This window comes from Stenella coeruleoalba, assembly GCF_951394435.1.
Source record: "Stenella coeruleoalba genome assembly, chromosome: 19".
Lineage (NCBI taxonomy): Eukaryota > Metazoa > Chordata > Mammalia > Artiodactyla > Delphinidae > Stenella > Stenella coeruleoalba.
In genome coordinates, this window is record NC_137165.1 from 38,920,079 (window position 1) to 38,947,020 (window position 26,942).

Sequence of the window (26,942 nt, forward strand, 5' to 3'; positions counted from 1 at the left end):
CACTTGCTGGTAAGGAAGGCACTGCTGTTCATTTGAGTCTCTGGGCAGAGTATGCCTGCTTTGATCTGGGCAAAACTGGCTTAGGGGAGAACACAGCAGGAACGCCTGCACCAGGCCCTGCCCTCTGGAGTAGCCCCCCAGGTGCTCTGGGGGCTTGTGCCAATGCCAGGAGGTCCTTGTGGCTGAAGCCCTTTTCGGGCTGTGGCCTAGATCTGTCAAGGTCAGGAGGACCAGGTCCTGCCCTGGTCCCAGTGCGGACAGCTCCGAGAGACCAGGGCTCCCTCCTCAGGACTCCCCTCTCGGAGCTCTCCGAGGGGAAGGACAAAGGAAGCTGCAGTGCCAAGTTGCAGATTTTGCCTCAGGCAACTAAATTTATTAGCAAGAAAAAATTTTTGTCAGCCCAGCGCTGACCAACAAAGTACATTGTTAATAAAGGATAACAAATCTGTCACTTAATTCAAAAACATACCTCAAGCAGTTACAACTAAAAATAAAGTTGGATTTTTGTTTAATTTAAAAGCCTCAAAAATAACAAGCAATATGTTTTTAAACATGTAGTAGACACAATTGTCTATTATACAATATACACTGTACACAAGTAGGGCTTGGGCTGGTTGGGGTGGGTGAGATGAGGGGGAGGGATGAGGTTCAGGATGGGAAGGTGTTTTACCTGAATCCAGATTCGAGTTGAAATGCTGTGTCGTTTAGAAAAGAGAATTACTAGAGTGAGAAAAAAATTCATATGCTCATCATTGCCCCCCAAAAACCCTAAACTAAAAGCAGGCATGGGGGAGGTGAGTAACAAGAACAGGAAGAAGGGAGCAATTAAATAAAACTTCTTTAAAGCACACACAATACACAGTGTTCATCATCGGAAGTAGAGTATAAGGCAACGTTCCCCATAGAAAAAGAGGGGAATCAGGGAGTCCGTGGGTAGCTTTACTTTTTAAATAGAAAGTTGGAATGTGCTGGAGGAGAGCTGGGGTGGGGCAGGGGAATGTGGAGCGGAGGCGGCCTCTGGAGCCTCTCCGGAGGTGGAGCTGGATGCCAGTGGTGCCCTGCGTGCAGGGCCCCGGGGCACCCGCAGTGGCTGAGGGGGCCAGGGAGGTGCAGGAGAGGGAGGGGCATGGCACGATGCGACTCCGGCAGTGTTTGGGGGAGGGGGGGCTCACTTTGCTCCTCGATGGAGTGAAATTCACGTTTTTCCTTTGGAAATAAGGGTTCCCACTCGTCCTGGTTTAGAACGTCTCATTGGGCACGGCCACTGTCCACGGTCTGGGCAGGCCGGGAGCTTGTGGTGAGAGGGGAGGGCCAGGGAGGAGCCAAGGGGCTTCAGAAGGAGGTGAGTATGGGGGCGGTAGAGTCCCTTCCTGTGGGGACAGTCGCAGAACAGGAGGGACGGGAGAGGGCGGGCCCAGGGCAGCCGTGGGCCTTCTTTCCTCCAGGGGCCCAGGCAGGACACAGGCAGGGGTCTGCAATCTGCGAGGCCTCCCGCCTCAGTTGGCCTTACAAGTTCTTCGTGACCAGGTGGGTCTTGTAATGCTTGGTGAGGTGGTCACTCCTCATGAAGCGCTTCTGACACTGGGCACACTCGAAGCGTTTGTCCCCTGGGAAGAGGAGATGCCCGTCACTCACAGTGCCATGCCCCGGAAAAGGAGGCACACACGTGAGGTGTGAGGGGCACCTGTGAAGCCGTGTCACCGGCCTACCTGCTGCTCACACAGTGCTCCCCGTGATCCCCTGATGGGAACCTTTGTCAGTCCTCATCCCCTCCCCGCCATCACCCTCCAGTCTACTTTGTTTCCATTCCTTGTGCTGTGCCAAACGCTATACTTGTGCACCTGCACCCAGGACGCTTCCCGTGTAGCCTGTCACCTACTTTCTTCTGATCTTCGTCCCTCTGACTAAACCCGGCTCAAAGTCCGCCCCCTCACAGGGAAACCCCACTCCCCTCTGACCTGCCAGACTGAGCCGCACACCCGGGCTGGCTCTGCTGCTGTTCTATTTACTCTGCAGCCTGCAGAGGGTGGGCGTGACCTGCCCCGCCACGCTGGCCAGGAGCCAGAGCTTTGGGCCTCGTGTCCCCAGGCCCAGGACAGGCATCTGCTCACTGGGGGCATCTGCCGGAGCGGCAGTTCTCAAAGCATGTGCTGTGGACCACCGGAGACACCCAGGGCAATCTCGGGTGGCAGATGCATGAACGATTTTCTACTTTATAGTTTTGTATTTGTTTGCCAGTACATTAAAACACTTAGCTATCAACCCAAGCCAGTGATGTGAAAAATAATACTGCACTGGACATAAAAGAGTAAAAATAGTGAAAAAAATAGTAAGTAAAAATAGTGAAGTGATTTAAGGAAAATCATTCGGTAAATAACAGTAGGAAAGGCAATGTGGGATAGTGACTAAGAGCGTGAACTTGGGAGCCAGAGGGCCTGGGTTGAACCAGCTCCACTAGTCACTGGCTGTGTGACCCGGCCCCCGCTCCATGCCTCAGTAAAATGGGCACAATCAAAGTGCCGTCCCCATGGAGTCGTCATGAGGATGACATTAGTTAACGGGTAGAATGTGTAGTACACTGCCTGCACGAGATGCCACTGACCGGTAAACACATGCAGCTTATGGCAGAAGCCATCAAGGCTGTGCCACGCAACTGACCTCACTTTGGGAAACACCGCAATAAAGGAATGGCTTGCGAGACTTTCTGGGTAGTCCTGCACCCCGAGGAGACAGTCTGTAGCCCTAGCTCAGTGCCGCAGTTCCTTGGCCAGGCCAGGAGTCTCCATGTCGCTGAGGACAATGGAGTGGGGGTGGGGAGAGAGGCAGGGAGCTGAAGTGTGGAGTGGGGGGGCGGGGGGCTGGAGGGCACCGCAGGGGAGGGAGCAGACCTGTGTGGGTGCGGGCGTGCCGCTGGAGCTCGTCACTCCGTGTGAACCTCTTCCCACAGAAGAACCAGTTGCAGACAAAGGGCCGCTCGCCAGTGTGCAAGCGCACGTGAGCCCGCAGCAGGGACGTCTTACGGAAAGTCTTGCCGCAGTCAGGGATGTGGCACACGTGCTTCTTCTTGCCCTGCTCTCCAGACCTGGGAATTGGGTTGAGGGTGGGGTGGAGGGAATGGGAAGCAGAGACAGCGGGGAGGTAGAGAGATGGGGGCGGGACAGGATGGAGAGAGGATGTGGGGTCAGGTCGGAGAGCATGGAGCCCCTGGTCCCCTCTCTGTCTGTGTCCCAGGGAGGGCTTGGGGAACAGGACACACGCCAGGCTGGCCACCTGGCCCGTCTCCTCAAATCACCTCTTGTCCCCATCCTTGCAGTTGGGACACGTGCAGGCCATGCGGCGCCGCTTCTCCCCAGGCTGGGCCTCTCCAGCCAGGGCCTGTTCCATCTGCAGCTGGATCTGGGTGGGGCTCAGCCCACTGATGGTCAGGTTATTCCCAGAAACATTCTGCACTGTCAGCTGCTGCTGCCCTGTGGGGAGGAGTGGAGCAGAGTTCAGGGTGAGGAAGCCCAAAGGGGCAGAAGAGGGAGCCTGACCCCCTTCTTCCTTCCAGCACATAGTAAGGTTGACAGTCATAGCAGCTAGTATTTTTGAGAGCCTGCTATGTGCCAGATACCATTTTAGAGATCTTAAATGTATTAATACACTTAAGTTTCATAACCCCATGAAATAGGTGCTATCATCCCCCTTTTAAAGGTGAAGAAACTGAGGCTCAAGACCACACATGTAGAACTTGTAGAATCTGGATGGGAACCCAGTCAACTTCAGAGTCAATGCCCAGAACCACTATACTACATAGGCCAAATTCACTTCCAGACGTTGCCCACATGGGTCTTGGAGTGTTTTTCCAGAATCTCCTCCAACCTTAGGCCCTTGTGAGACACCAACTCTGCTCCCAGGGAAGTCTCCAGGGATTTTTGTTAACAGAGGGAGAGTCCGTTCTACGGGCTTTGGAACAAGTCAAGCCCTCTAGGACTTGCATAAAGCCATCAAAGCAGGGGGAGTGCCTGTGGGTGGACTTCTCCCAGGCCACTAAACCAAATGCATAAAGTGCTGGAAATTCATTCAAGGAGGAAGGGAGGAGATTCAGAGAGCTCCCACTACCTTGAAAATTGCCCTTCACCCAGCTAAAGAATGCAACGAACCATTTGTGCTAGGTACCTACAATGTTCCTTTGATTATGTGCAAGGCTGCTTTCATACCGTAAATATCACCCAATGTTACCACTGAACTGAGAAGTGCAGCACAAGCCAGTCCAAAGGCTCCCTCCTTTCCTTCCAACCTTAACTCAAGGCTGCCCATGCCTGGGGCCAGGGGCCTTCCCTCACCGCCAGTATTGGTGATGGTGACAGGCACACCCTGGACCTGGACACCGTTGATGTTGATGGTCTGCATGGCCTGGGCTGCCGCTGCCAGCTGGGCTGCGTTCAGGCTGATGATGCTCCCGGCAGGGGCGATCTTTGGCAGGGGACGCTCTTTCCGGAGAATCGCAGCCGAGTGCTTTTTGCTGGTCCCGCTCAGATGAGCAGCACGGGATGGAGGGCTGCTACAAGTGGTGGTGGAGGTGGTCGCAGCTGTTGCTGGGGGGCCATCCTGGACAAGGACCGTCTGTACCTCACCAGAAGGTGTACGGATGTAGACCTGGGAGGGGCCAGAGAGAAAAAGTCAATGCCCCCTGAGAGCCCTGGCTCCTGCCCCCACCCTTTTTTTGCATTAAAGAATGTTTATATCATCCATTCCCTGGTATAACACTCTTGTCGTGTCCCCTGCATTGGCAGGTGGACTCCCACCCACTGCGCCACCAGGGAAGCCCTCCTGCCCCCTTTCAATGCAGCATCATCTCCCTGCCCAAGGGAGAAGCGGGTGCCTTTTTGTCCACCCAAGTCTTCTACAACTAGCCCAGGCCTACATTCACCCACTGTTGATGTTCAACAAAAAGCGCTGATGGCATCCCTGTACTAAGCTGACAAATGCCGACTGTTGATTTGAAACAAAACATTTAATTTACTTAGCATGGAAAAATATAATGCCAAATCTCCGAATTGAAGAATGAGATGGCAGGTAAATGATGACCCCACAAAAGATGCGCTGTGAATGCTCATCAAAGAAATGAAAACAGCCTTTAGGAGGCACAATTAGTGGAGAGACTACTGTCTTTCTCCAATTTATACTAACAAAGATGGAACAATAAAACATAATGCTCACTGTTGCTGAGACAGTAGGGAAATAGGCACATGTTCTTACGTCAAGGGGTGTGAAGTGGTCTAGGCTTGCTGGAGGGAAATCTGGGAATATGTGTCCAAAGCCTTTAAAAATATGCATATTAGAGCCTGAGAACGAGAATGAACCGTGTGGTACTGGATGGGGATTAGAGGTATTGATGGAAACTCTTAGGTTTCAATATAAATAGAAAAATATAAATATAAGTGTATGTATATATGTGTGTGCATTTCTGTATCTATCTTGGTGTTACAGATATATGTATAGGTATATTTATATATACTTCTTAACTGTGTCCACTGAGAAAGGCTGAAAGCAGCAAAACTCCAGGAGCAATGAGCTCACCTAGCACCCATCTCTTAGCTTCTAAATCCCATGTTCCACTAAAAGAAACCAGGGCTCCTTGAGAAATAGCTGATTCGAGGACTCTGGTCAGCGGAAGTACAAGAAGACCTTGGAACACCTCTTATACCAGAAAGTAAGGAAATGCTCAAAGAATGGTGGTGACATGTGAAAAGAACACAAGAGCCAGCTTGGAGGGGCTCCCACTGGCTAAACATAGGATAATTTGAACATCAAAATAACAATACTAATGGATTATAACTCAGTGAATAAAACAGGAACCTATGAATCCATACTGACATAAATAGACAAATGGAGAAGAAAATGATAGAATTTAAAAAACTGTTATCACATCCTCCAATAAAAGGAACTAGGATTCCTAGGACAAATGGTTGATCCCAGGACTGGGGCTGGGAAAATACAAGGAATGAAGTACTGACACTTGCTACAGCATGGATGAACTCAGAAAACGGTGTACTAAGTGAAAGAAGCTAGCTGCAAAAGATCACCTATGGTAAGATTCCATTTACATGAAATGTCCAGAATAGGCAAATCTATAGAGATAGAAAATGGATTAGGGCTTCCCTAGTGGCGCACTGGTTAAGAATCTGCCTGCTAGTGCAGGAGACACGGGTTCGAGCCCTGGTCCAGGAAGATCCCACATGCCGTGGAGCAACTAAGCCTATGTGCCACCACTGCTGAGCCTGCGCTTTAGAGCGCCACAGCTACGGAGCCCATGTGCCTAGAGCCCATGCTCTGCAACAAGAGAAGTCGTCGCAATGAGAAGCCTGCGCACCACAATGAAGAGTAGCCCCCGCTCGCTGCAACTAGAGAAAGCCCACGTGCAGCAATGAAGACCCAACACAGCCAAAAATAAAAATAAATAAATAAATTTATTTTAAAAAGAAAAGAAAAGAAAAGAAAATGGATTAGTGGTTGCCAGGGCTTGGGGCAAGGGGGAAATGAGGAGTGACCACTAAAGGGGTCTTTCTGAGGTGATGAAAATGTTCTAAAACTAGATAGTGGTGATGGCTGCATAACTCCATGAGTATACTAAAACCCACCCACTGCGTTGTACACTTTAAAAGGGTAAATTTCACAGTATGCGAATACCTCAATAAAGCTGAAAAGGGGACTTCCCTGGTGACACAGTGGTTAAGAATGCGCCTGCCAAGGCAGGGGACACGGGTTAGACCCCTGGTCCAGGAAGATCCCACAAACCGTGGAGCAACTAAACCTGTGTGCCACAACTACTGAGCCCGCGTGCCACAACTACTGAAGCCCGCACACCTAGAGCCCATGCTCCAAAACAAGAGAAGCCACCGCAATGAGAAGCACGTGCGCTGCAACGAAGAGTAGCCCCTGCTCTCATCAACTAGAGAAAGCCCGTGTGCAGCAACGAAGACCCAATGCAGCCAAAAATAAATAAATAAAATTTAAATAAATTTATTTTTAAAAAAAGCTGATAAGAAAAAAAAAAGACTGGGAGTATGTCACACAGATGCAAGAGCCAACCAGAAAGAGCTCCAAATGGCCAGAGTTGAAACAATGTGAGCAACAAAATAAATAACGCAGTATTGGATTGTACTCCAAAGTATAAAATAAATATACATGAGTCTCTACTGACATAAATACATGATCGAATAAAAAAATAAGTGGTGGGACCTCCCTGGTGGCGCAGTGGTTAAGAATCCACCTGCCAAGGCAGGGGACACGGGTTCAAGCCCTGGTCTGGGAAGATCCCACGTGCCATGGAGCAACTAAGCCCGTGCGCCACAACTCCTGAGCCTGTGCTCTAGAGCCCACGAGCCACAACTACTGAGCCCACATGCTGCAACTACTAAAGCCCGCATGCCTAGAGCCCGTGCTCTGCAACGAGAAGCCCGCATACCGCAATGAAGAGTAGCCCCTGCTCGCCGCAACCAGAGAAAGCCTGTGCACAGCAACGAAGACCCAACACAGCCAAAAATAAATAAATAAATAAATTTATATAAATAAATGAATAAATGGAAAAGAGACAAATCTTCCTTATAGAAGAATTCCAAATAATCTTATATAGATACCTTCCCTTCCAGGATGTAGAGCTTAATTCTCACCCCCACTCCCACCCCTGACGATGGGAGACTTAGCAACTTACTTCCAAAGAATTGAGAAAGGGAAAAGTAGCAGCTTTGATGAATGAAGAAACCTGGCAGACACCACCTTAACCAAGTGATAATGGTTAACATCAGGGATGTTACATCATCAGAGATGTTGTATGGACATCATGTACCCCACATATAATGTGATGAAAAGAGGCATTTCACCTCCGTGGTATTCTTTCCAAAAACCTATAATCCAGCCTGGGGGATATTCTATAGGATACCTGACCAATGTGCCTCTAGTCTGTCAAGATCATGGAAAACAAAGACTAAGAAGCTATCCAACCAGAGGGGCCTGGGGAGACATGCCCACAGTGCAATGTGGTATTTGGACGGGATCCTGGAGCAGAAAGAGGACATAACTGATTAATTGATTGGATGGTGACATCCAATCAAGTCTGGAGTTTAGTGAACAGTAACATGCTAATGTCAGTTTCTTAGTTTTGACACGTGTACCCTGGTATGTAAGATGTTTAACAAGGTGGTGGTGGGGGACCAGGTGAGAGGTATAAGACACTCTGTACTACCTTTGCAACCTTTCTGTAAATGTAACTTTTTTGGCCGCACAGCAAGGCATGTTGGATCTTAGTTCACTAACCAGGGATCAAAACCAGGCCCCCTGTGGTGGAAGCGCAGCGTCTTAACCACTGGACCGCCAGGGAAGTCCCATGATAAGAGATTTTTTAAAATTAACTTTTTATTTTAGAATAAGTTACAGGAATTCCCTGGTGGTCCAGTGGTTAAGACTCTGTGCTTCCACTGCAAGGGGCTGGGGTTCGATCCCTGGTCGGGGAACTAAGATCCAACATGCCTTGCAGTCTGGCCAAAAAAAAAAAAAATCTCTAACACAGTGAAAGCTACTAAAATAAGCAGGCGAAAGTCTGATAAGGAATGAGATATTTACACAGAAAGTATCTCCTTACAAAATACTAATCCATTACAAAGAGAAAAAAAGTAACTTTAAGGTTCAGAAACCCGCTAAATATCACTTTAATCATCACCAGTACTGAGACAGATCGAAACCATGCACCTCCTTTTGGGATGCAGTGAGAACACAGCATCACTTCTTTGATATTTCTGCAAAAAAAAGTGTACAACTTGCATCTATCCATGAGGGAACATCACACAAACCTAAACTGAGGAACACTCTACAAAGTAACTGTCCTTTTAAAGTGTCATGGTCATGAACATCAAGTAAAGACTGAGGAACTATTCCAGGTCAAAACAGACTAAGACGACATGACAATTAAATGGAATGTGTGATACTGGATGAGATCCTTTTGCCACAAAGGAATCATTGCGGCAAGTGATGAGCAACCTGAATGGGGTCTCTGTATTAGACGTCAGTGTGTTTCCTTGCTAACTGCCTATGTCTGAAGGTTGTGCTGTTGTCCTCCTTGCGTATAAGAATTACACACTTTCTATAAAACATTTGGAAGTAACAGAGGCATGGTGGCAAGTTACACTCAAATGATACAGGGGGAAAAGTCACTTGTTTAAAAAAAAATTCTACTGTGATTTTGATTGGGGTTATTTTTGATCCTTGGGTTATTTAGGACTGTGGTTCTCAGTTAAAAGCAAACAAACAAACCTCATGTTATCTCTTAATAAATACACATCTCATCCTCAATTTTCTGGTATGTGCCCCTTTTGCAAATCATTGCTATTTTCTGCATATCTGAAGTTTCTGTTACTAGAACATTTTCTTTCCCACAATGTAGAGCAGAGGTCAACACACTTTATCTGTAGAGGGCAGAGAGTAAATATTTTAGGCTATGCAGGTCATGAGGTCTCTGCTTTGTGGTGCAAAAGCGGCACAAATGGGCATGCCTGTGTTCCAATTACACTTTATTTACAAAAACAGATAGATGGGCCAGATTTGACCTCAGGGCTGAGGATTGCCAATTTCTCTGATACAGGGTATAATACATTTTTTAAAACGTGCATATCCTTTGACCCACTTTTAGGAATTTATTTAGCGATAAGATTAGAAACAGCCTAAATCTACCGTTGGGTAACAGAAAGCACCTCCAGATACCAGAAAACTATGTCATCATCACAAAGTAATGCAGTAGCTAAATCCTTCTGCATACGTATGCCTTTTTCCTTAGGAAGACCTAGTTTTAAGCCCTGCCTCCATCAGTCTCCAGACACAGGACCTCAGGGAAGGGAGGGGAGGCACTGCAGAGAGGAGTTAGCGGGTATCCCTCAGTTCTTCACCTTTAAGGTAGGTCTGATAAGGGAGTCTCACACGTGTTGTAACAAATTACACGATTCATAGAAAACCCCTTGGCAGTATGCAATATGCCAGAAAGGAGGAGGCACTTGAGGGCAGGCCTCAGATTTCCTGTGCATCCGTTATGTCCGCAGCTCAAACTTAAGGGCACTTCTCCACCTGGGAGACTACACAACTCCCTACTTCCGTCACTCACTCTGACGCCTCGGTTCTCTCTACAGACAGCTGGATTGTAAATTCCTCCATGGCAGGAGCTGGTTTTTATATTTAAAAAAATCCTTGTACAATTTTAAGTGTAGCCCCTGCCATACACAAGAGCCAGGGTGGGCCAGGGTGGAGTAAGGACAAAAGCGTAGGTCAGAAATCTAGTTGAATCCTGGCTCTTTTGTCATTTGGGCTCCATGAGAGCTGGATACTGGGTAACTTCTCTGAGTTCCAGGTTCTCCATCTTCAACATGGGCCTAATCTCTGGCATTTACTAGGCTTACACAAGGCATAAAACCTGCCCTGCACAGCCAAATAAATTTTAGTATTACAGCACCTTAATGAACGCCAAAAATAAGCTCCTGTTCAAGTTAGCATCCCAGAAGAATCTATCCTAAATGTCCCTGCTATGAAGCTAGGGTGCTTCTTCCTAATTTTTTTTTTTTGGTCATTAACAATGATCAGCATTTTTCTCATTGGTTTTCTTACTTTACATCAAATTCTATGGTTCTGACTAGAATTTTTTCATTCTTGCTATCATTCGGAGTATGTAATTCTAGAATAAAAAAATAAACTTTATTATTAAAAAGTATGTATCTGCCTGCTACTCATCCCCCTGCCAAAAGACTCTCATAAAGAAAGTTTCCAAAATATAGGTACATAGGCATGTCGCATCTGATTTCTAAAGATAAGCAGTACGTGGCCCTATGAACTGGCAGAAATGGTCACTTATTACCCACCCCAAACAGTACTGACTCCCAACACTCAGGTCAGATCAGGAGATGCATCAGCATCATCTAGGAAAGCAAGCCAATGGGGGTGGAGCATCAGCCGTTTAGAGCTGAGAGGAGAGGGAGGCGCGTGCAGAGGGTGTGCGTGGTACCTGAGTAGGCGACGGCTCAGCAGCCTGGATCTGAAAGTTCTGGGAGGGCTTCTGGGGGACGGTGGGGAGTGTGGCGGATGCCGCCTGCACCACCCGCAGGGCCTGCTGGGGGATCTGCACTACCTGCTGCTGCTCGGCCTTGGGGGGCACCACCTGGACCTGCTGGACCACAGCGGGCTGGCCCCCACCAGGGCTCTGAACGATGAGCAGGTTGTTTCCTGCCTGGATGATGTTGTCCGCCGTGGTCTCGATCAGCACCGTCTCCACCTGTTCGGTCACGGCCACGGGGGGCTGGGAGGCAGGAAGACTCTTCTTCCTGGCTTTCTTGTTAGTCTTAGACAACGGGGCCGGGGGGCTCTCCGTGAGGAGCTGAGCGGGGGCCCCGGTGTCGCTGGTGTTCACGAGGTTGTTGACAGGCAGAGTAAGTGTCACATTGCCCCCTCCACCTGTCAGCTTCACCACATTGGCCGCGCTCTGCACCGGAGTGGTGGTCGTACTCGACTTCTGGACAGGGGCCGGCTTGATGGGGACAGGCTTGTGACTGGATGGTGAGGGGGTGATGATGGCTTGGTTGGTGCCAGGGATGATCTGGATCTGGTTGGTGAGATTGGGCTGTACCTGGATGGTCTGAGAATTGCTTGCCTGAATCTGAGGGACCGTCTGGTACTGGATACTGGCATTCGATCGGGTCCCTTTGTTGATCATGGTTGGGTTCTGGATAGCGAACACCAGCTGCCCACCAGGATAGGACGCGCTCAGCTGTGACCCCTGAATCTGAAGTATGTTTCCTTTGGAGGACAAGATTCCAAAGCTATTCTTGCCGGGACTGAGAGGGAGAGGGGCAGGTTTGATAGGGACGAGTTTCCGAGGTGCGGGTTGCGGGGGAGCAGGAGGCGTCACTGCAGCTTCAACAGCTGGAGGGCCAATTTTGCTACATGTTGCAGCAAGCAGGGCTAAGGGAGACGGCTGCGAGTCCTGCAAGACACCACGTGGAGAAAAGGAGTGAGACAGGAGGCCTGCTGCCCAGCCGCCCCACCCTTTAAGATCCTCTCCTCTTCGCAGGCTCCCCCCCACCGGCGGGCAGGGAGCCAGCATCCTCTCCGGACAGTGGCCCATCTCCCCTTCCCCACTGGTTTCTCCATTGAGAAATTAAGGGAGAAAGGGTGAGAAATGGCTTTCTCAGGAAGGAACTCCCCAGAAGCACCCCTTGACAGGGTGAACTAACAGCATGGGCTGACTGCTTACTCCCTACTGGTCTATTAGTGTCTAATGAGGACACGGAATCACCCTCAGCTTATAGATGGAGCTCCGTTAGCGCACCTTACTGAGTCATCAAGTGAGGAAGGACTGAGGAAGGGAGGGAGGGAAAAAGAAAGGGAGGGGGACAGGAGGAATAAACTCTTTGGAAGAGTGTTTTCCAGTGCTTGGGACATGACTTTTTTGATCAAGGAGGGCTGTTCTTTTGAAGCTACAAGGAAAGAGCCTCCAGGGTGCGGGGACACAGTCTCTGTTTTCCTTTTATGGCCAGTGGGGTCTGGAGGAAAGGACTTGAGTTTCATCCTGCTTTTCCCCCTGACTCAACTGTGGCACCTTAGATGAGTGGCCCTAGTTTCTTAGTTCAGAAAAAGTGGAAAACTGAACCCTCTCTGGTCTCATTGCCTCGGGGAGTTATAGTTAGCCAGGGCAGAGCTCAGATGCGGTCTCATGTCAGCTTCAGTGAGTCCTTCCAGGCTGATGCAGCCCCCAACCCTCAGAGCCCACTGCTCACTCGCCTGGGTGGTGGAGGCGGCAGGCTGCAGGTAGTCACTGGGACTGACAGCGGCAGTGGCAGCCATGCTGGTCTGTGGATCTGTTGGAAGAAAAGAGATAGAGTAATACCCGTGATGCCCGAAAAGAACCCAAGTCCCCTTGCCTCAGATTTTCTTTTTGCCTCTATTTGGGCTGCCTCCCCATGAGAGGTTAATGACCTTTCCCCACACTTCCCCACTCAAGGTTAGCAGCCCTACAACTCTTTCAGTAGATGACCTTCTCCCTTTCTCAGACTCAACCATCTGAGGCTGTGAGGATAGCGGGTCCTGCCTCTATCGGACCGTCTCCTCCAACCATCATAAAGTCTAGGATAACGTGAAGATACCGAGATTATAATAACACTGGCTTCAGTAACTACGCTGTGCCACCTAATGGAGCCCTCTCTGCCGGGTACTGCTGACTCTCCCCAGCTAGACTGGAACCCCTATACGGTGGGCAGGGGAAGCCCCCAGCTAATCCTGTGGCTCTGACCCAGGCTTCCTGCTCACTCCTCCCGTAGCCAGATGCCAAGCCAGCCTGGGAAAGAAGCATCTCCGGGCCAGGATGCCTGTCGAGGAGGACACACCCACTCCATGCAAAAGTGTTGAGCGCTTTGTGCTCAGCTTTCGCCACACAAGCACAATGGCCCAGGTATAGATTACAGATAGCACACAGGGAATTCCTTTAAATGAATTTACAGTTTTACATAGGACAACAGGCATGGCCCCATAGGTATCACCGAGATTAGGAGAGCTAATAAATGAATATAATGAGAATGAAAATATAATAAATCCTGTTTTTCCTTAAATGTGTATATATTTCTACATACGAATATAGCAGGAAAAAGTCTAAAAACAAAAAGGGGCTAAAATGTTAAAAGCCATTATCTCCTGGTGGTAGGTTTTTTCTTCACTTAAAGAATTTTTCCCTCTGTTTTTCTGTATTTTCTCATTTTCCCCACAACGAATACACTCTACTATACTTGTTTTAAATAAAGGAAAATAAAGAACGTTGAGGAAGTAATGAAAGGAATCTCTACTCTGAACTTAAGTCTGATCTAAGAGAAATACAAATAAAATGGAAATCAGGAGAATTTGGGGGGAAAGGATCTAAGCCATCTTATAATTTATAAATCACTAAGGAAAAGAACACCAGGCAGACAGCCGGACTTGTATCTTAGACCTTTGGAAAGTAGGTTTCAGGAGGCACCGAAACAAGAAGGGTATTACTCAGAGACTGGAAGAGGCAGAACGACTCAGGCATAGAGCCCCTGCTGGGCATCTGGCAGGAAGAAGACAGAGGTCAGGAAGAAGGCGGAACCACTCACGTTTCAGCTGCCTCTGGCTTCTCTCTTTGGGGGAGTGACTCTTAAATGGGAAAGGTAAAGAAAAGGTAAAGCGGGAACTGCAGCCCAGGACAGGTAAGTACAGTAGGCTCATCAAAGCCTTAAATGGTTTCCAGGCCCTAAGGCCACATGAACTGCACTCCAGAGTAGGGAGACACTTTGCAGGCACACCTGCAAGCTGTTTGAGGAGCCAGAGGAGAGCTCTGGGCAAAATCGTACATGTGGATCCTGAAATATTACAGACACTGATCCTTAGCAAAATCCTAGAACAAATGACTGAGCAGCAACTACAATTACTGAGGTAAGGAAGCAGTGATCACAAAGAATAAGCTGGGGTTGCCAAAAACAAGTCATGCTGAACAAACCTGTTTCTTTTTTGGGGGTTTTGGTTGGCTACATCAAGAGAATGGTATACACTGTGTACTTTATAACAACAAGGCATCTGACTGAAATGTTCATAGTATTCTTAGGAACGAGAAGGAAAAGAACTGCAGGCAGGACGATAGTCTGGTTTGGGGGCTAAGCTGAACGTGCCTCCACCTAAGTGCTGAGACCCAGGCCATCCTGAGCAGTTTGCTGCTATGGTGTCAACCAGGGTCTCAAACTACGGGTGCACGCCAGGACCAGGATATGCAGGCTTCTCCTCGGAGGTTCGTGCTTTCTCTAACAGAATGTTTTATTCTTGTGTTTTCACCGTGATGATCATCTTTTAAAAATGAACATGTACTACAGATCGCTGGGTGACTGCTGCTTAACCAAGATTTGCACATTTCTGGGCCTGTGTGTGTGTTTACAACTGTACTGGTACCAAGTGGCACCACTCTAACTACATGGGCTAATTAAGACAACTCAATTCTGCACATGTAATTCATGATACATCTGTGCAAAGTGAGGAATGACAGCTCTTCAGAAGCCTGGAAAGACCATGCTGCTGGGCACTAGACACTGCAGGGTGGGCATGCGGAACTCAAGGAGCCCGGATGTCAAGTCTGTGCTGCGCTTACGCTGACAGCAGCAATTTGGCCTCAGTCAACTGTTTTCCTCCCAAAATGATGTTGTTGATTTGAGTTTTATTGGCTTTTCTGTAGTTATTTAATTAAATTTTACAGGAACTAGATCTATGAGTTGATAAACAGATTTATGTGCATACATAATTAAGGCTGCAGCCTTATAATGAAAACAATCTAAGTTGACTGAAAAACATTTTCCCTTTAGAGCAGTGTTCAAACTATTTAGACCATGAACCACAGTCATAAAAACAATTTACATCAAGACCCAGTGTACGCATATGCACCCCCACACACACGTCCCTGTCCTGTGCTGATGTAATAAGAATTTCCTGAAACAAAATTTGCCCTTGCTACATGTCATGGGCTTTGGTATTTTTCTACTCTATTTCATTTTTTAAAATGCCAGTTGTGACTCACTAAATTGGTTTTGTGCCCTACAGGCTGGAAAACACGGCTTCAAAGCAGTCTCTCCACCACCCAAGTTTGGGAAACCATGCAAAAGACCTAGAAGGCAAATTAACTTTATGGATGTCACAAAACTGAGGACTGTGAACACAATGGGTGTCTGTATTAGGGTTCAAAGAGATCTTAAAAAACTGGTATGTGCAGTGCTTAACAGCATGAGGCTCCAGACCGAAATGAGAATGCAGACTGTGGGATCGCTGGGGCATTCCTCTCCCAGCCTCAGTGCACCGTCTGTAAAACAGAGGTAATGTCACCCTTACAGGATTCTAGGAGGCGTCAGTAATATGAAAAACACTGAGCACACAGGGGGTTATCAATAAATGGTGGTTTAAACTTTGAAGCTGAGTAAACACTGCACTTGGGTTAAGCAAAAAAAAAGAAAAAAAATCATGCATATAGGAAAGGAAGATAGAGCTTAATAGCGGTTCTCATGAGAAAAAGTCCCAGTGGTTTTGACTCAAAGTTAAATGGGAAGCAGTTAGAATCTAGATGTGGTGGCCGAAAAAGCTCCTGCAATCTTGGACTGAATTTCCAAAAATTCAATCATAGAAGAAAATAATAGTCCTCATCTGCTCTGCACTCGGGCCCCATCTGGAGTGTCAGGTTCCGTCCTGAGGGACATTTTGAAAGGGGGATTTTCAAATGGAGCTCGTTCAGAGGAGGGCAGCCATGGTGGTGACCAGGACACCAGAGGAGCGATACCCACCAGGGTGTTTATTCCATACATACGTTCAATGGGTAGACTTTGGGGTGGAAATTTCGGTTTATTAGAGGGGACAACTTTCAAAAGATGGAATCAGTTGCCTCCTGAGGTAATGTTCTCCCTTCTCTGAAATCATTTAGCCAGAGACAGGATGTGTGTCTCTGTCAGAGATGGGATGTCTAGATGGGGTGGGAACTTGGACTAAATGATCTTGTTTGATAATTTAAACTTGTTTATAATCCTCCAACCGTGTTGCCGATAAAAACACAAGATGAGTTAGCTGCCGGCTGGGAAGGGAAGGCAGGGCCTCTCCCAAGAGGTTCCCCTGGGCTTAGGTTCACTTAGCTAAAAATGGTGAATGGTGAATGACTCTCCCTCAGACATCCCCTGTTATGAAACTGAAGGACACTAGAACAGGACAGAGCGCAAACAAAATGAAAACTGGTCCAGTGCTTATTCACCTCCCTTTCCCATCTCCCTCTCTCGCCCTGCAGTCATTATCACCCTGGACTCAAACTGTCTGGAGACTGGGCTGGGCTAAGAGGCTCTTCAGTTAATAAGTTACAGCAGGGACTTCCCTGGTGGCACAGTGGTTAAGAATCCACCTGCCAATGCAGGGGACACGGGTTCGAGCCCTGGCCTGGGAAGATCCCACATGCCTCGGAGCAACTAAGCCCGTGCACCACAACTACTGAGCCTGTGCTCTAGAGCCTGCGAGCCACAACTACTGAGCCCACGTGCTGGAACTACTGAAGCCCACGTGCCGAGAGCCCGTGCTCCGCAACAAGAGAAGCCACGACAATGAGAAGTCTGCACACCGCAACGAGGAATAGCCCCCACTCACTGCAACTACAGAAAGCCCATGCAAAGCAATGAAGACCCAACGCAGCCAAAAATCAATCAATCAATAAATAAAATTTAAAAAATAAATAAACTTTGTAAAAAAAAAAAAGTTACAGCAGAGTCTTGACGCCCTTGCAGGCTGTGGGCACTCCACCCACACCATCTTGGTTGGTTTCATTTGCCTTCCCCGCTGGCCCCTGAAATACTCCAGATCTCAAACCAGTGGTTTTAAGTATCTCTCCTAGAGTCACTCAGAGTTTTGTGGCCCCTGGGCTGTGGACCTGGGCGACTAATCTCCCTGCCACTGCAGAATTATATCCTGGGATTACCCATGAAAGGGAAAAGCAGCATTTCCAATTGGTGTTTGGAAATGAACAGTGGTTAAGAAGTAGCATAGATGCCTAACTGCAGGACTATATTCAAAGGTACTTTAGAACCTCGTTAATTTGGAGCCTTATATTTAAAATGTATAATTTGGACATAAATTGGGCTTAGCTTTTCCTTCATACTATTCAAAGCGAGGCTAAATAAGTGTATGAAGCCTGCAAAGGGACTCTAAGGCATAGTTAGGGAACTGTTTTATACCACTGCCACTGTTTCAATGGTACCATTCGCTTTTAACAGCAGTTTATATCTGCTCACTGAAACCTACATTTAGCAAGGTTGGTGAGTGGGGTTATTGCATATTCTTGGAAGAAAAGGCTGCATTTCCTTCAGAGTGCTATCATTCAGACTTTCATTAATTTGGGTTGGCTAAAACCTTCTCAACAGTCCTCTGGCTCGTGAAGTTTTACGGTGATTTACTACACAAGCAATAGTTAGCTCTCTTAGGCTGCAAGGAAAATTTCCAAGGCTATCAAACACGGCTTCCAGACAGGGGTTGGGGGGTGTCCAGTGCCTGACAGGACCACACCTGACTTTCCTTTTCCCCATGCTGGAAGCCAATTTAATTCCAAAACCAGGGGAAAAGCATCCCCTGAGTGTCCCGGCTTTTGAGGTACATACAGATCATTCATCTCCACCTCCGTCCCTCCAGCTACAGCTTCCTCCCTTCTCGGCCAAACTTAGTGGAAAAGCTGCCAGCACTTTGCTACCCCCTCCTCTCTCACTTGGACTTTCACCCCAGCTCTCTACTGACACTGCACTTGCCCAGGTCACGAGGGACCTCCTCATTGTTAAATCCAGCTGACCCCCTTCAGCAGTTTCTGACCCGTTGACGATTCCCTCGTCTTTGAAATCCTCATGGACTTTCTCCTCCCTCTCTGGCCAACTCTTCCCTTTGTGGGCTCCTCTTCCTTTCGCCACCCCTGCAATATGGATGTTCCTCAACATCATCTTTCTCACCCAACACCCATTCCATGAGTGACTGCCCACTCACATGGCTTCAGGTACCTTCCACAGGCTGATGACTCCCAGGTCTATGAACTGCCTACATCTGCCCTCTGAGTGGCGGACCAGTACATCCAGCCCTCTGTGGGCCTTCCACTTGGGCTGGCCACAGAACTTCCAACACTGAGCTGTCACCTTTGCCCATTCTCTCCCCAGCTTTCTCACCCCCAGCCACCACGGGCCTCCTTCCAGATCCTTGAAGAGCCTCCATCTCTGCCGCTGCCCTTTCCTTGCTTAGAGCTCTCTTCTCTCTTCACTAGCTAATACCCACCTACTCACCCTTCAGGTCTCAGGCAGGTTTTTTTTTCCCCCCAAGAGCCCACTATGTAATGTAACAGGTATGTCATTTCCTCAGAGAGGCCTTCCAGGACCCCTGAGATGAGGTTAACTCCTCTGGTAACTCACCACCCGTTAAATAATCATGGGCTTAATGTCTCTCTTCCACACTCATGGAAGGGTGGCCCAGGTCTGTCTTCACCGCTGAACTGCTACATCAAACCTAACACAGCACAGCGACACTTCAGTGCCTGCAGGCTGAATGAATGATGAATATTTTTGGTTAAACCAGCCTCTCAATCACAAGGAAACCTGAACGCCATCCTCATCACCGTTCAGTCTTCAAGTCCTCCTGGGTCTACCTCCTAAATACAAACCTCTCTCCATCTGCATTATGCTGGCGTTAACCACCTTCGGCCCAAAGTCTTCAAAATGGCCTCCCAGCCTCTGGCCTAGCCACCTCTAATCCAGCCTCCACCAACTGGTCTGAAGACTCTTTTAAAATGTAAATCCCACACAGTTACTCCCCAGATTAAATCCTTCAATAGCTTCCAAAGGATTTTAAGATAACCTTATAAAGGCCCAAAGAAGCCACCCCCTCCCTCCCTGCACCTCCCCCTCTCCCACTTTATCTCTTGCCCTTCCAACCCTCCGGACAAACACTTCAGTTTTCTCCATTTCTGGAACTACAACGTGTCCTCTCACTCGGAGCCTAAGCACACTTGCTCCCATTTGTCTGGCCACCTCCGGTCCCTCTTCAGAGCTCATTTATAACTCTCCTGACATCTTCCCTCCTGCTCCCCAAGTCTGGGGCAAGTGCCCCTGCTCTGTGCCAGTGTATATGCCCCACGGCACCCCTCACAGAACTCCCCCCACCCCCCATGACGGAGCAGGGAGTGCAGCTCTGTTCTAGGGCTCTCTCCATAGGCTGACTCAGGGAGCAAGCACCACGTAACAGGAAGAGGCCTCACGTGGGACCCCGGAGCCCTGGCCATCAGACTAGGGGCTGTTCCACTGGTCTTTCACTTGAGAATACTACTCTTGAGACAGGGGCTGAGAGAGAAGGGATCCAAAGAAATACCACAACAGCAGGCTCTGGGAAAGAACTTGGCTCAAACTCCACAGCCAGGCCTGGGGGTACTAGGTTTTTATTGCCTCGTGGGGTCCCACCACCCTGGCTATGGCCATCTTGGCTGTCTGCTATGGTATTTCCCCTGGAGGAATTTCACTCTGTGTAGACAGTTCTCCTGTTGGCTATTTTGGTCAGCTCAGTTGGGCCTGAAGCCAACAAAACCGTTCCTAAGCCCAGTCTTTTCCAGTTGCCTAGCCTGGAAGAATTCAGAGCTGGTGAGGGAAAAGCAAGCCATAGCTGGTTTTAGAGAACAAAGTTGGACCTCAAAGGGAGCTGAGAAATGGGCTTAGAGAATCAGCTTAGCTGGAGAAAGGATCAAGAAAGACTCCAAATTGCTCTAAGCATTTCTGAGAAGCAAATCTCCAACAACTATACTAACCATATAAAGAGCTCCTAACAGTAAAAGGAATTTCATGGACTTTTCATGAAATGAGAACAGTTCTGGGTGTGGCTAATGCCACAGGCTAAAGAATGGAGATCTTGTCTCCACCCAGTTATTGAGCCATCCTGTCTTCCCTGTTCCCAACTTTGACCCCCAGCCTCAGCCCTGATGTGAGTCCACAATTTCATCAAGAAGTTAAAATTCCCTTTATAAGCCAAGATTCATTATTTCTCTCCTTTTCAAGCAAAACTCCTTGCAAGGGTCACCCATACTTGCTGTCCCTCATTTCTCTCCTGCTAGTCTTTCTTGAACCTGTTCCAGCTAGCTTGCCCCCTCCCATCCACACGACAAACACTGCTCCCACGACCAGTGACCTCCACATTGCCAAGTCCAATGGTTAATTCTTAGACCTCAGCTGGTGTTGATCTGACAGCTGGCCCCTCTTATCTTGAAACACTTTCTTCACTTGGCTTGTAGGGTGGCCTCCTATCTCTCCAGCTGCTTCTTCTAAGACTCCTTTGCTGGGTCCTTGTCTCAAACTCTAAATGGTCGGGCTGCTCCAGGGCTCCGTCTTGGGGCCTATTTTTCTTCTGTCTACACCTGTTTGCTGGGGGATTTCATCTAGTCTCAGAGCTTTAGAAACCAATAATATATACAGGTTCTATATAATGACGATTCCCAAACTTATATCTTCAGACTTGTATATCTTACTGCCTACTGACATCTCCACTTGGAGGTACTAATAAGCAACTCAAATCTACCTAGCCCGAAACAGAGCTCCTGTTATCTCCCTAATTCTGTGCCTTCTTCTGACTTCCCCACGGCAGTGAATAGAACTCCATCCTTTCAGCTGTTCAGCCCTAAAACCTTGGGAGTCATCCTCGACCCTTCTTTTTTCCACTCTACACTTGTCAGTAAACACTTTCGGCTCTACCTTCAAAATATGTTCACAATCTGATTGCTTTCACAACCACTTCTTGTTAACAACCAGGTTCACGTCCCCATCACCTCTCACTTGGATAAGTGCGAAAGCCTCCTAGCTGGGCTTCTGACCTTGTCCCTGCTGGTTTATTCTCAACACGCATCCAGAGATCCATCAGACTTAAATGAAATCATGTTACTCCTCTGCTCAGAGCCCCCAGTACACTCCGTCTCCCAGTCAAAGTCCACACCATGACACATAAGGGGCCCATGTGACCTCTCTGACTTCTCCCCGTCACTCTCCCTCATTCACCGCTTCAGCCACGCTGGTCTCCCTGCTGTTCCTGAACATGCCAGGTATGGCCCCTCTTCAGGGACTTTGTACTTGCTGTTCTCTCTGCTTGAGTTCTCACCACCCCCTCCCCAGACTGAGCCTGGCTCAATCCCTCCTTTCCTTCAGGGTTTTACTCAGACTACCCTCCCGGACCACCCTATGTAAACCGCTCCTCTCACTTCTCCCGTCCTCTATTTGGTTTTTCCCCTTAGCACTTCTCATTGTCTAGTATCTACTAGTTAGCCTTACTGTCTCCCACTAAGATGTAAGCTTCCTAAAGGCAGGGACTTCTCTCTGCCTTACTTAGTGATGCACCCCCCACCCACCCACCCCACAACCTGGCACACAGCAAGTGCCCGATATATGCTTGTTGAGTGCATAAATGAATGAATCCTGGAGGCTGCAGAGCGGGAGAGCCTGAGTAGAATTTAAGAACCAAAGGAGAAAACCTGCAGACTTGCATATCCTGGCACTAGGCTGGGATCCACTCACCAGGTCAACTCTGCCGATCCAGTCCCAGAAGGAACTCAACCTTGCTAGTCACCTCACACGGGGACAAGAGCCTATGCGTGGACCAGCACGGTCCCGTCTTTCTCCTGGACAGAACTCTCAAAGCACATACCTCATCACCACACACCGGGCACCACATCTCAATGCTTCTTTCAATTAACAAGTACTGGGAAGAAGTTCTTTTCCGAGTGAGTTAAGACAACGTGCGTACCTGCTGTCTGAATACCTCTTATGTGTCTCCACCCTGAATCTCTCTCCTGAAAACGTGACCGTGTCGTTGCTAGTTTGCATCCTATCAGACTGGAAGGGACCCTGGAGAAGTGAGTGGGGACACGGGGCAGCCAGCAGGGGATGGTGAGAACTCATCACTGACAGAAGCAGTCCCAGGAAATGGTACAAAAATACTGGGCCTCAGAACTCTGTCGAAAATAGGAGAAAAAAAAACCAAGACATACTTTTCCCCCCTAAACAATACCATTAGGTACAAACACGTGCTCTCTGCTTTATTTGTGAGTCACTTCACACATTCACCCGGGGCTACGATTGGTTCTGAAATGAGTAGTGACTTCATTTCCCCTGGGACGAGAGGGCTGGCTCACCATTTACTTTTTTGATGGCTGGGAAATGTTTTGGTCTGTTCTGAGGCTAGTCTGAGAAGACTCCCAGTTAGACACTGGCCAGGGGCAGAAATATTCCACATCCAATCACGTGGCCCTGCCTGCTGTCTCTTACTGCCTATTTACACCCTCTGAAAGGCAGCTTTGTGATTCCACCAAGTCCCCTAGGAGAGGTAACAAACACCCCAAAGAGGAAGCTCTGGAGAGAGGACATTTGGGAGTGTGGAGGCCAGTGCCTGCTGGTTCCTGCGCCATTTTCACTGCATGGCTGAGACAAAGAGACCACCTAACAGCCTAAATCACGGCACGGGGACAAACACTTCTCAGTGTGGTGGCGCTTCTGGCTAGGGACAGCATGCAGTTCTGATGTTGAAACAAACTATAGCTCGGGGAAATGGCCAAAGGAAGGATTCAAACAGCTGGGTCTGCAAGCACGTTCTTCCTGTGACACAAACAGCCCTGACATCTCAACACTGCTCGGAGCTGCTCACAGAGGGTAAACTGAGAAGCAGCAAAACAGGGCACTTAGCTCTTTATACTCCTCTGCTCCTGAGTGGAGCTCATCTCCCAAGAGCATGCCAGCTTGAAGCCCATCCTGATGAGAAGCAATCCCCTATGCTAGTGGCGGCCTCAGAGCATCGGCAAAGAGCGCGACCTAGACGTGCAGTGAAGTGGTAGCGTCCCTCAGGCTGCCAGTGCTGACTCTGCTTGCTCCTGGGCTCTCTTCTCAGCCTCGAGTGAGGCAGTAGAAAAATCAGTTTTCCATTCTGGAATCCTGTCAACTGGAACAAATCAACCAGTACTACCTGGGAACATCTCCACAAGGGCAGTCTCTAACCTCCTTCCTACTCAAGCGGACAGTGCCCTTGAGTTAGGAATGCCCCACGTTTTTACCCACTTCATTCATCTTTCCACCCAGCTCCAACAGATAACTGACAGCAAAGTGATACCTCCCCACCCTGAGGTCTCCTAAGAGAATGCTGCTAGCCAAAAACAGATCTGATAACCGAGGAAGTAGTTCTTCAGAGAGAAAGAGACTTTCAACTATGTTCAGAAATATAAAGATCTAAGTGCTGGGCGCTATGAAGGAAGAAATAAAGAGAAAGCTTCTTTCCCTTCCTTCAGCAGAAGGAAGTCACAAGAGGAGTTGCACGTGGATCCAAACAAAAGCAAAGCAAAAGCATCAACAAGTGTATCCACAACGGTGTCCACTTCTCAGCCCATCTTGGCTTCCAGCCCACCATGAAGCCAAGTGTCCTGGCTTAGAGCTTGCTGGGAAGACGTTCACAAACCCAGTTAAGCTGCTCACAGGGACACTCCAGATGTATCACCCAATACACTCACAAGAAAATACTGGAGTTTCTCCAAATAGATTTTGCTCTAAGTCTGCAGCCCACGAGGTTTCAGACCGGACAATGTAATCATTTAAACTCAGAAGTGTTCACATCTCTACATTTTCTGATACTCTACACACCCAGTGTTTCTCTGCATCTTTCATTCTGTGGCTGTTGTTCCATCTCCTCCAAAATAATTCCTAAGTTTTTCAATCTTTGGAAGTAAGGCTTCCAATTTGCGTGTCTACAGAGAAGGGGTAAAGGTAAGTCTTAGAAGAACATGCTACATTTCCATCATATAGATGGGAGTGGGCAAGGTCTAGAAGACTGCTAAACCCAAGCCAATACCAGGGTCTACTGGTTAGCTGCAACAAGCTTAAATGTTTTCAAAAAGGCCCTGGTTGGGCAATACTTGCGTAAAGCAAGCTTGGGAATGATCACATACCTATAGCAAAGAACTGTTTAGGGTACAAGAGACTATGCAACTTCTCTGAAAGGCTGCTATTCATCAACAGAAGAACTAGAAATTTCAAGGCCAAAGATATCAAAATGAACTGTCCTCTCTGCTGTTATGCCATGAGGTTCCTTCCCCCAGGCATTTGCCACAATCTTCTTAAAGCTTCTTCTCTCCTCTGACAAGCCTCCAGAGGCCCAAACTTAATAGAATCTGAGAGAAAAGAGCCTGCCGGTCTATGTGCTGTCAACAGTGAGGCCAAACTCTTCCTCCTTCCTCCTGGAGTCAGTTCTCCCTGCTGAGCAGTCAGGTGACGCTCCAATTATGAACTAACTCTACTTGGGTCTCCTTGGCAAAGAGACTGTGTCTTTAGCAGCCTAGCTCAAGGGGCTCGTAATTATGTCAGACCAGCTTATTTTTTTTTTCTTTTTTTTTTTAGTATGCAGGCCTCTCACTGTTGTGGCCTCTCCCATTGCGGAGCACAGGCTCCGGACGCACAGGCTTAGCAGCCATGGCTCACAGGCCCAGCCGCTCCGCGGTATGTGGGATCTTCCCAGACCGGGGCACGAACCCGTGTCCCCTGCATCGGCAGGCAGACTCTCAACCACTGCGCCACCAGGGAAGCCCTGTTGTTGCTGCTTTTAAACAAAGAGGTTACGCCTCTGTACAACCAAGTGGAAGAACCAGAATTAGAAAACTTACCAATCGCCCCAGCCAATGAGAATCCATTTCCAACAGGTATTAATGCCTGTTAGAAGCCACTGGAACAATGACATCATCAGCCCAATTGATAGGTTGTCTGACAGATTCGCCCCCTTCATCGCACACAAGAATTTAAAACAAAACAAGACACTGCAGTTATATTCATTATTGCAGACACCAGGTTTGTGTTATCAAATCAAAATTACTCCTGTGGTGTGGACTCCACCACCATTCCCTGCAAAGCCTAACTGTGAGCTGGCCAACACCCTAAACTTTCTAGCCCAAAAACTCTTATCCAAAATACCAACTCAACATTTAGCCCTCCACTGTGATACTTAGTGCCTTCTCTGGTACAGCATGCAAGTTTTAGACAGTGCATGCCAGTGTACCTTGCAACAATCATCACCCTTCTATCTGCAACGAAACCCATGTCATGGGGGACCATGGGCCAATTGTTTAAAGCAGAACTCCCTCCCTCCCTTTTTCTAAGAAAACAAATAAGTGAGCAAGAAGTAGCCTCAGAAGAAACAAACTGCGGGAGAATGTGCACTGAGAAAAGCCGGACTGAGTCTCTCTGGATCAAGTTAATTAAGAAACAATTAGACATGACAGTATATTGGAATCAAAACCAAGGAATGAAGTGAGGACGAGTTTCTCAATTGCCCAGAGGAGAAGACGCAGTTCCTTTTCATCTAAAATTAGAAAGCCACCAGGAACATAAGCCAAGAAGCATGGGTAGGAGGCTGAGAACCGTAATGGGGACGAAGGTGGGGTGGAGGAAGAAAGTAAGTATCCATTTTGTTTTATTTCTTCTATCATTCCTTAGGTTTGCTCCTGGCCTTTGGGATTCAGCAGTCCCCTCCCTCCCCCGCCTGGGATGTCTGGTAACAGGCTGGGAACTCTGTCAACAAGTTCTTAAACGTTTCACAATTCTGCAAAGAGCTGGCAGATAATCTAGTTGGAGGTTCAAGGATGCAAGTGAAAATATTAAAAGGAGGTTTCTGCCCACTCCGCAGTCTCAGGCGAGAGGTCATCTGCCTAGGGATTGCCCTCGTGTCCTGACACCATCTCTCGACTGGGATACATCGCTAACTAGGTTGGCTTCCACACCCAGCAGTGCCCATGTGGTTGGTGCCGTCGGAATTTCAAGCATTCCCCCGCCCCTCTCTGCACACGGGAGAACCTTGAATTGCGGATGGGCACCTAGAGTTAGAGTGCAAGAGGGTCCCCGAACACAGAACAAGCGCACAGGACGTCGACCGCCTCCTCAGAGCAGACCGAGGCAACGTCCCCGGGCCTGGTAGCGCTGACGCGTGTCGGCCACCGGGCAGAGGGGGTGCCAGGCCCGCCCCGGGTGCCCGATCCTCTCGCCAGCCCCCGGAAGCGCCGCCCTCCAGCCCAGCGGGCTCGGAGGGGGCGGGGAGTCGAACGCCCCCTTCCGGGTGCCTCCGCCTGGCTGGCCAGCCCCGCTCCTCCTCCGGGCGGGAATCCTCCCTCCCCGCCCCTCCCGGAGCCGGGCCCCGGCGCCAGGCCCGGCCCCAGGGGGGAACCCCCAGCCCCGGCTCCTCCTCCCTGCGGCTTCTGCCCGTCTTCCCGACTCTTGAGAGCCGGGAAGACCCCGCCGGCAGCGGCCAGGACCCACCGCTCATTACGACATCTTCCTCCCTGGCCTCCGCCGCCTCCGCCGCCACCGAGAGCCTGACACCGCCCGCTT

At 48.8% G+C, this 26,942-nt stretch overlaps 1 protein-coding gene across 2 annotated transcripts; it reads right to left on the reverse strand.

Moving 5' to 3' along the window:
* SP2 (Sp2 transcription factor) lies at positions 1-26,942 on the reverse strand. Of its 2 annotated transcripts, XM_079903654.1 has the most exons (7): positions 26,871-26,942; positions 12,796-12,872; positions 11,024-11,998; positions 4,326-4,638; positions 3,293-3,467; positions 2,889-3,082; positions 1-1,607 (listed from the first exon to the last, which is right to left on the reverse strand). In XM_079903654.1, exons 1-7 carry the CDS (start codon positions 26,875-26,877, stop codon positions 1,507-1,509), a joined length of 1,842 nt encoding a protein of 613 aa, XP_079759780.1. In that variant the 5' UTR covers positions 26,878-26,942; the 3' UTR covers positions 1-1,506. The 2 variants fall into 2 exon arrangements, with proteins under 2 accessions (XP_079759780.1, XP_079759779.1); XM_079903653.1 differs by lacking the exon at positions 1-1,607 and having other exon boundaries at positions 2,568-3,082; positions 26,871-26,919.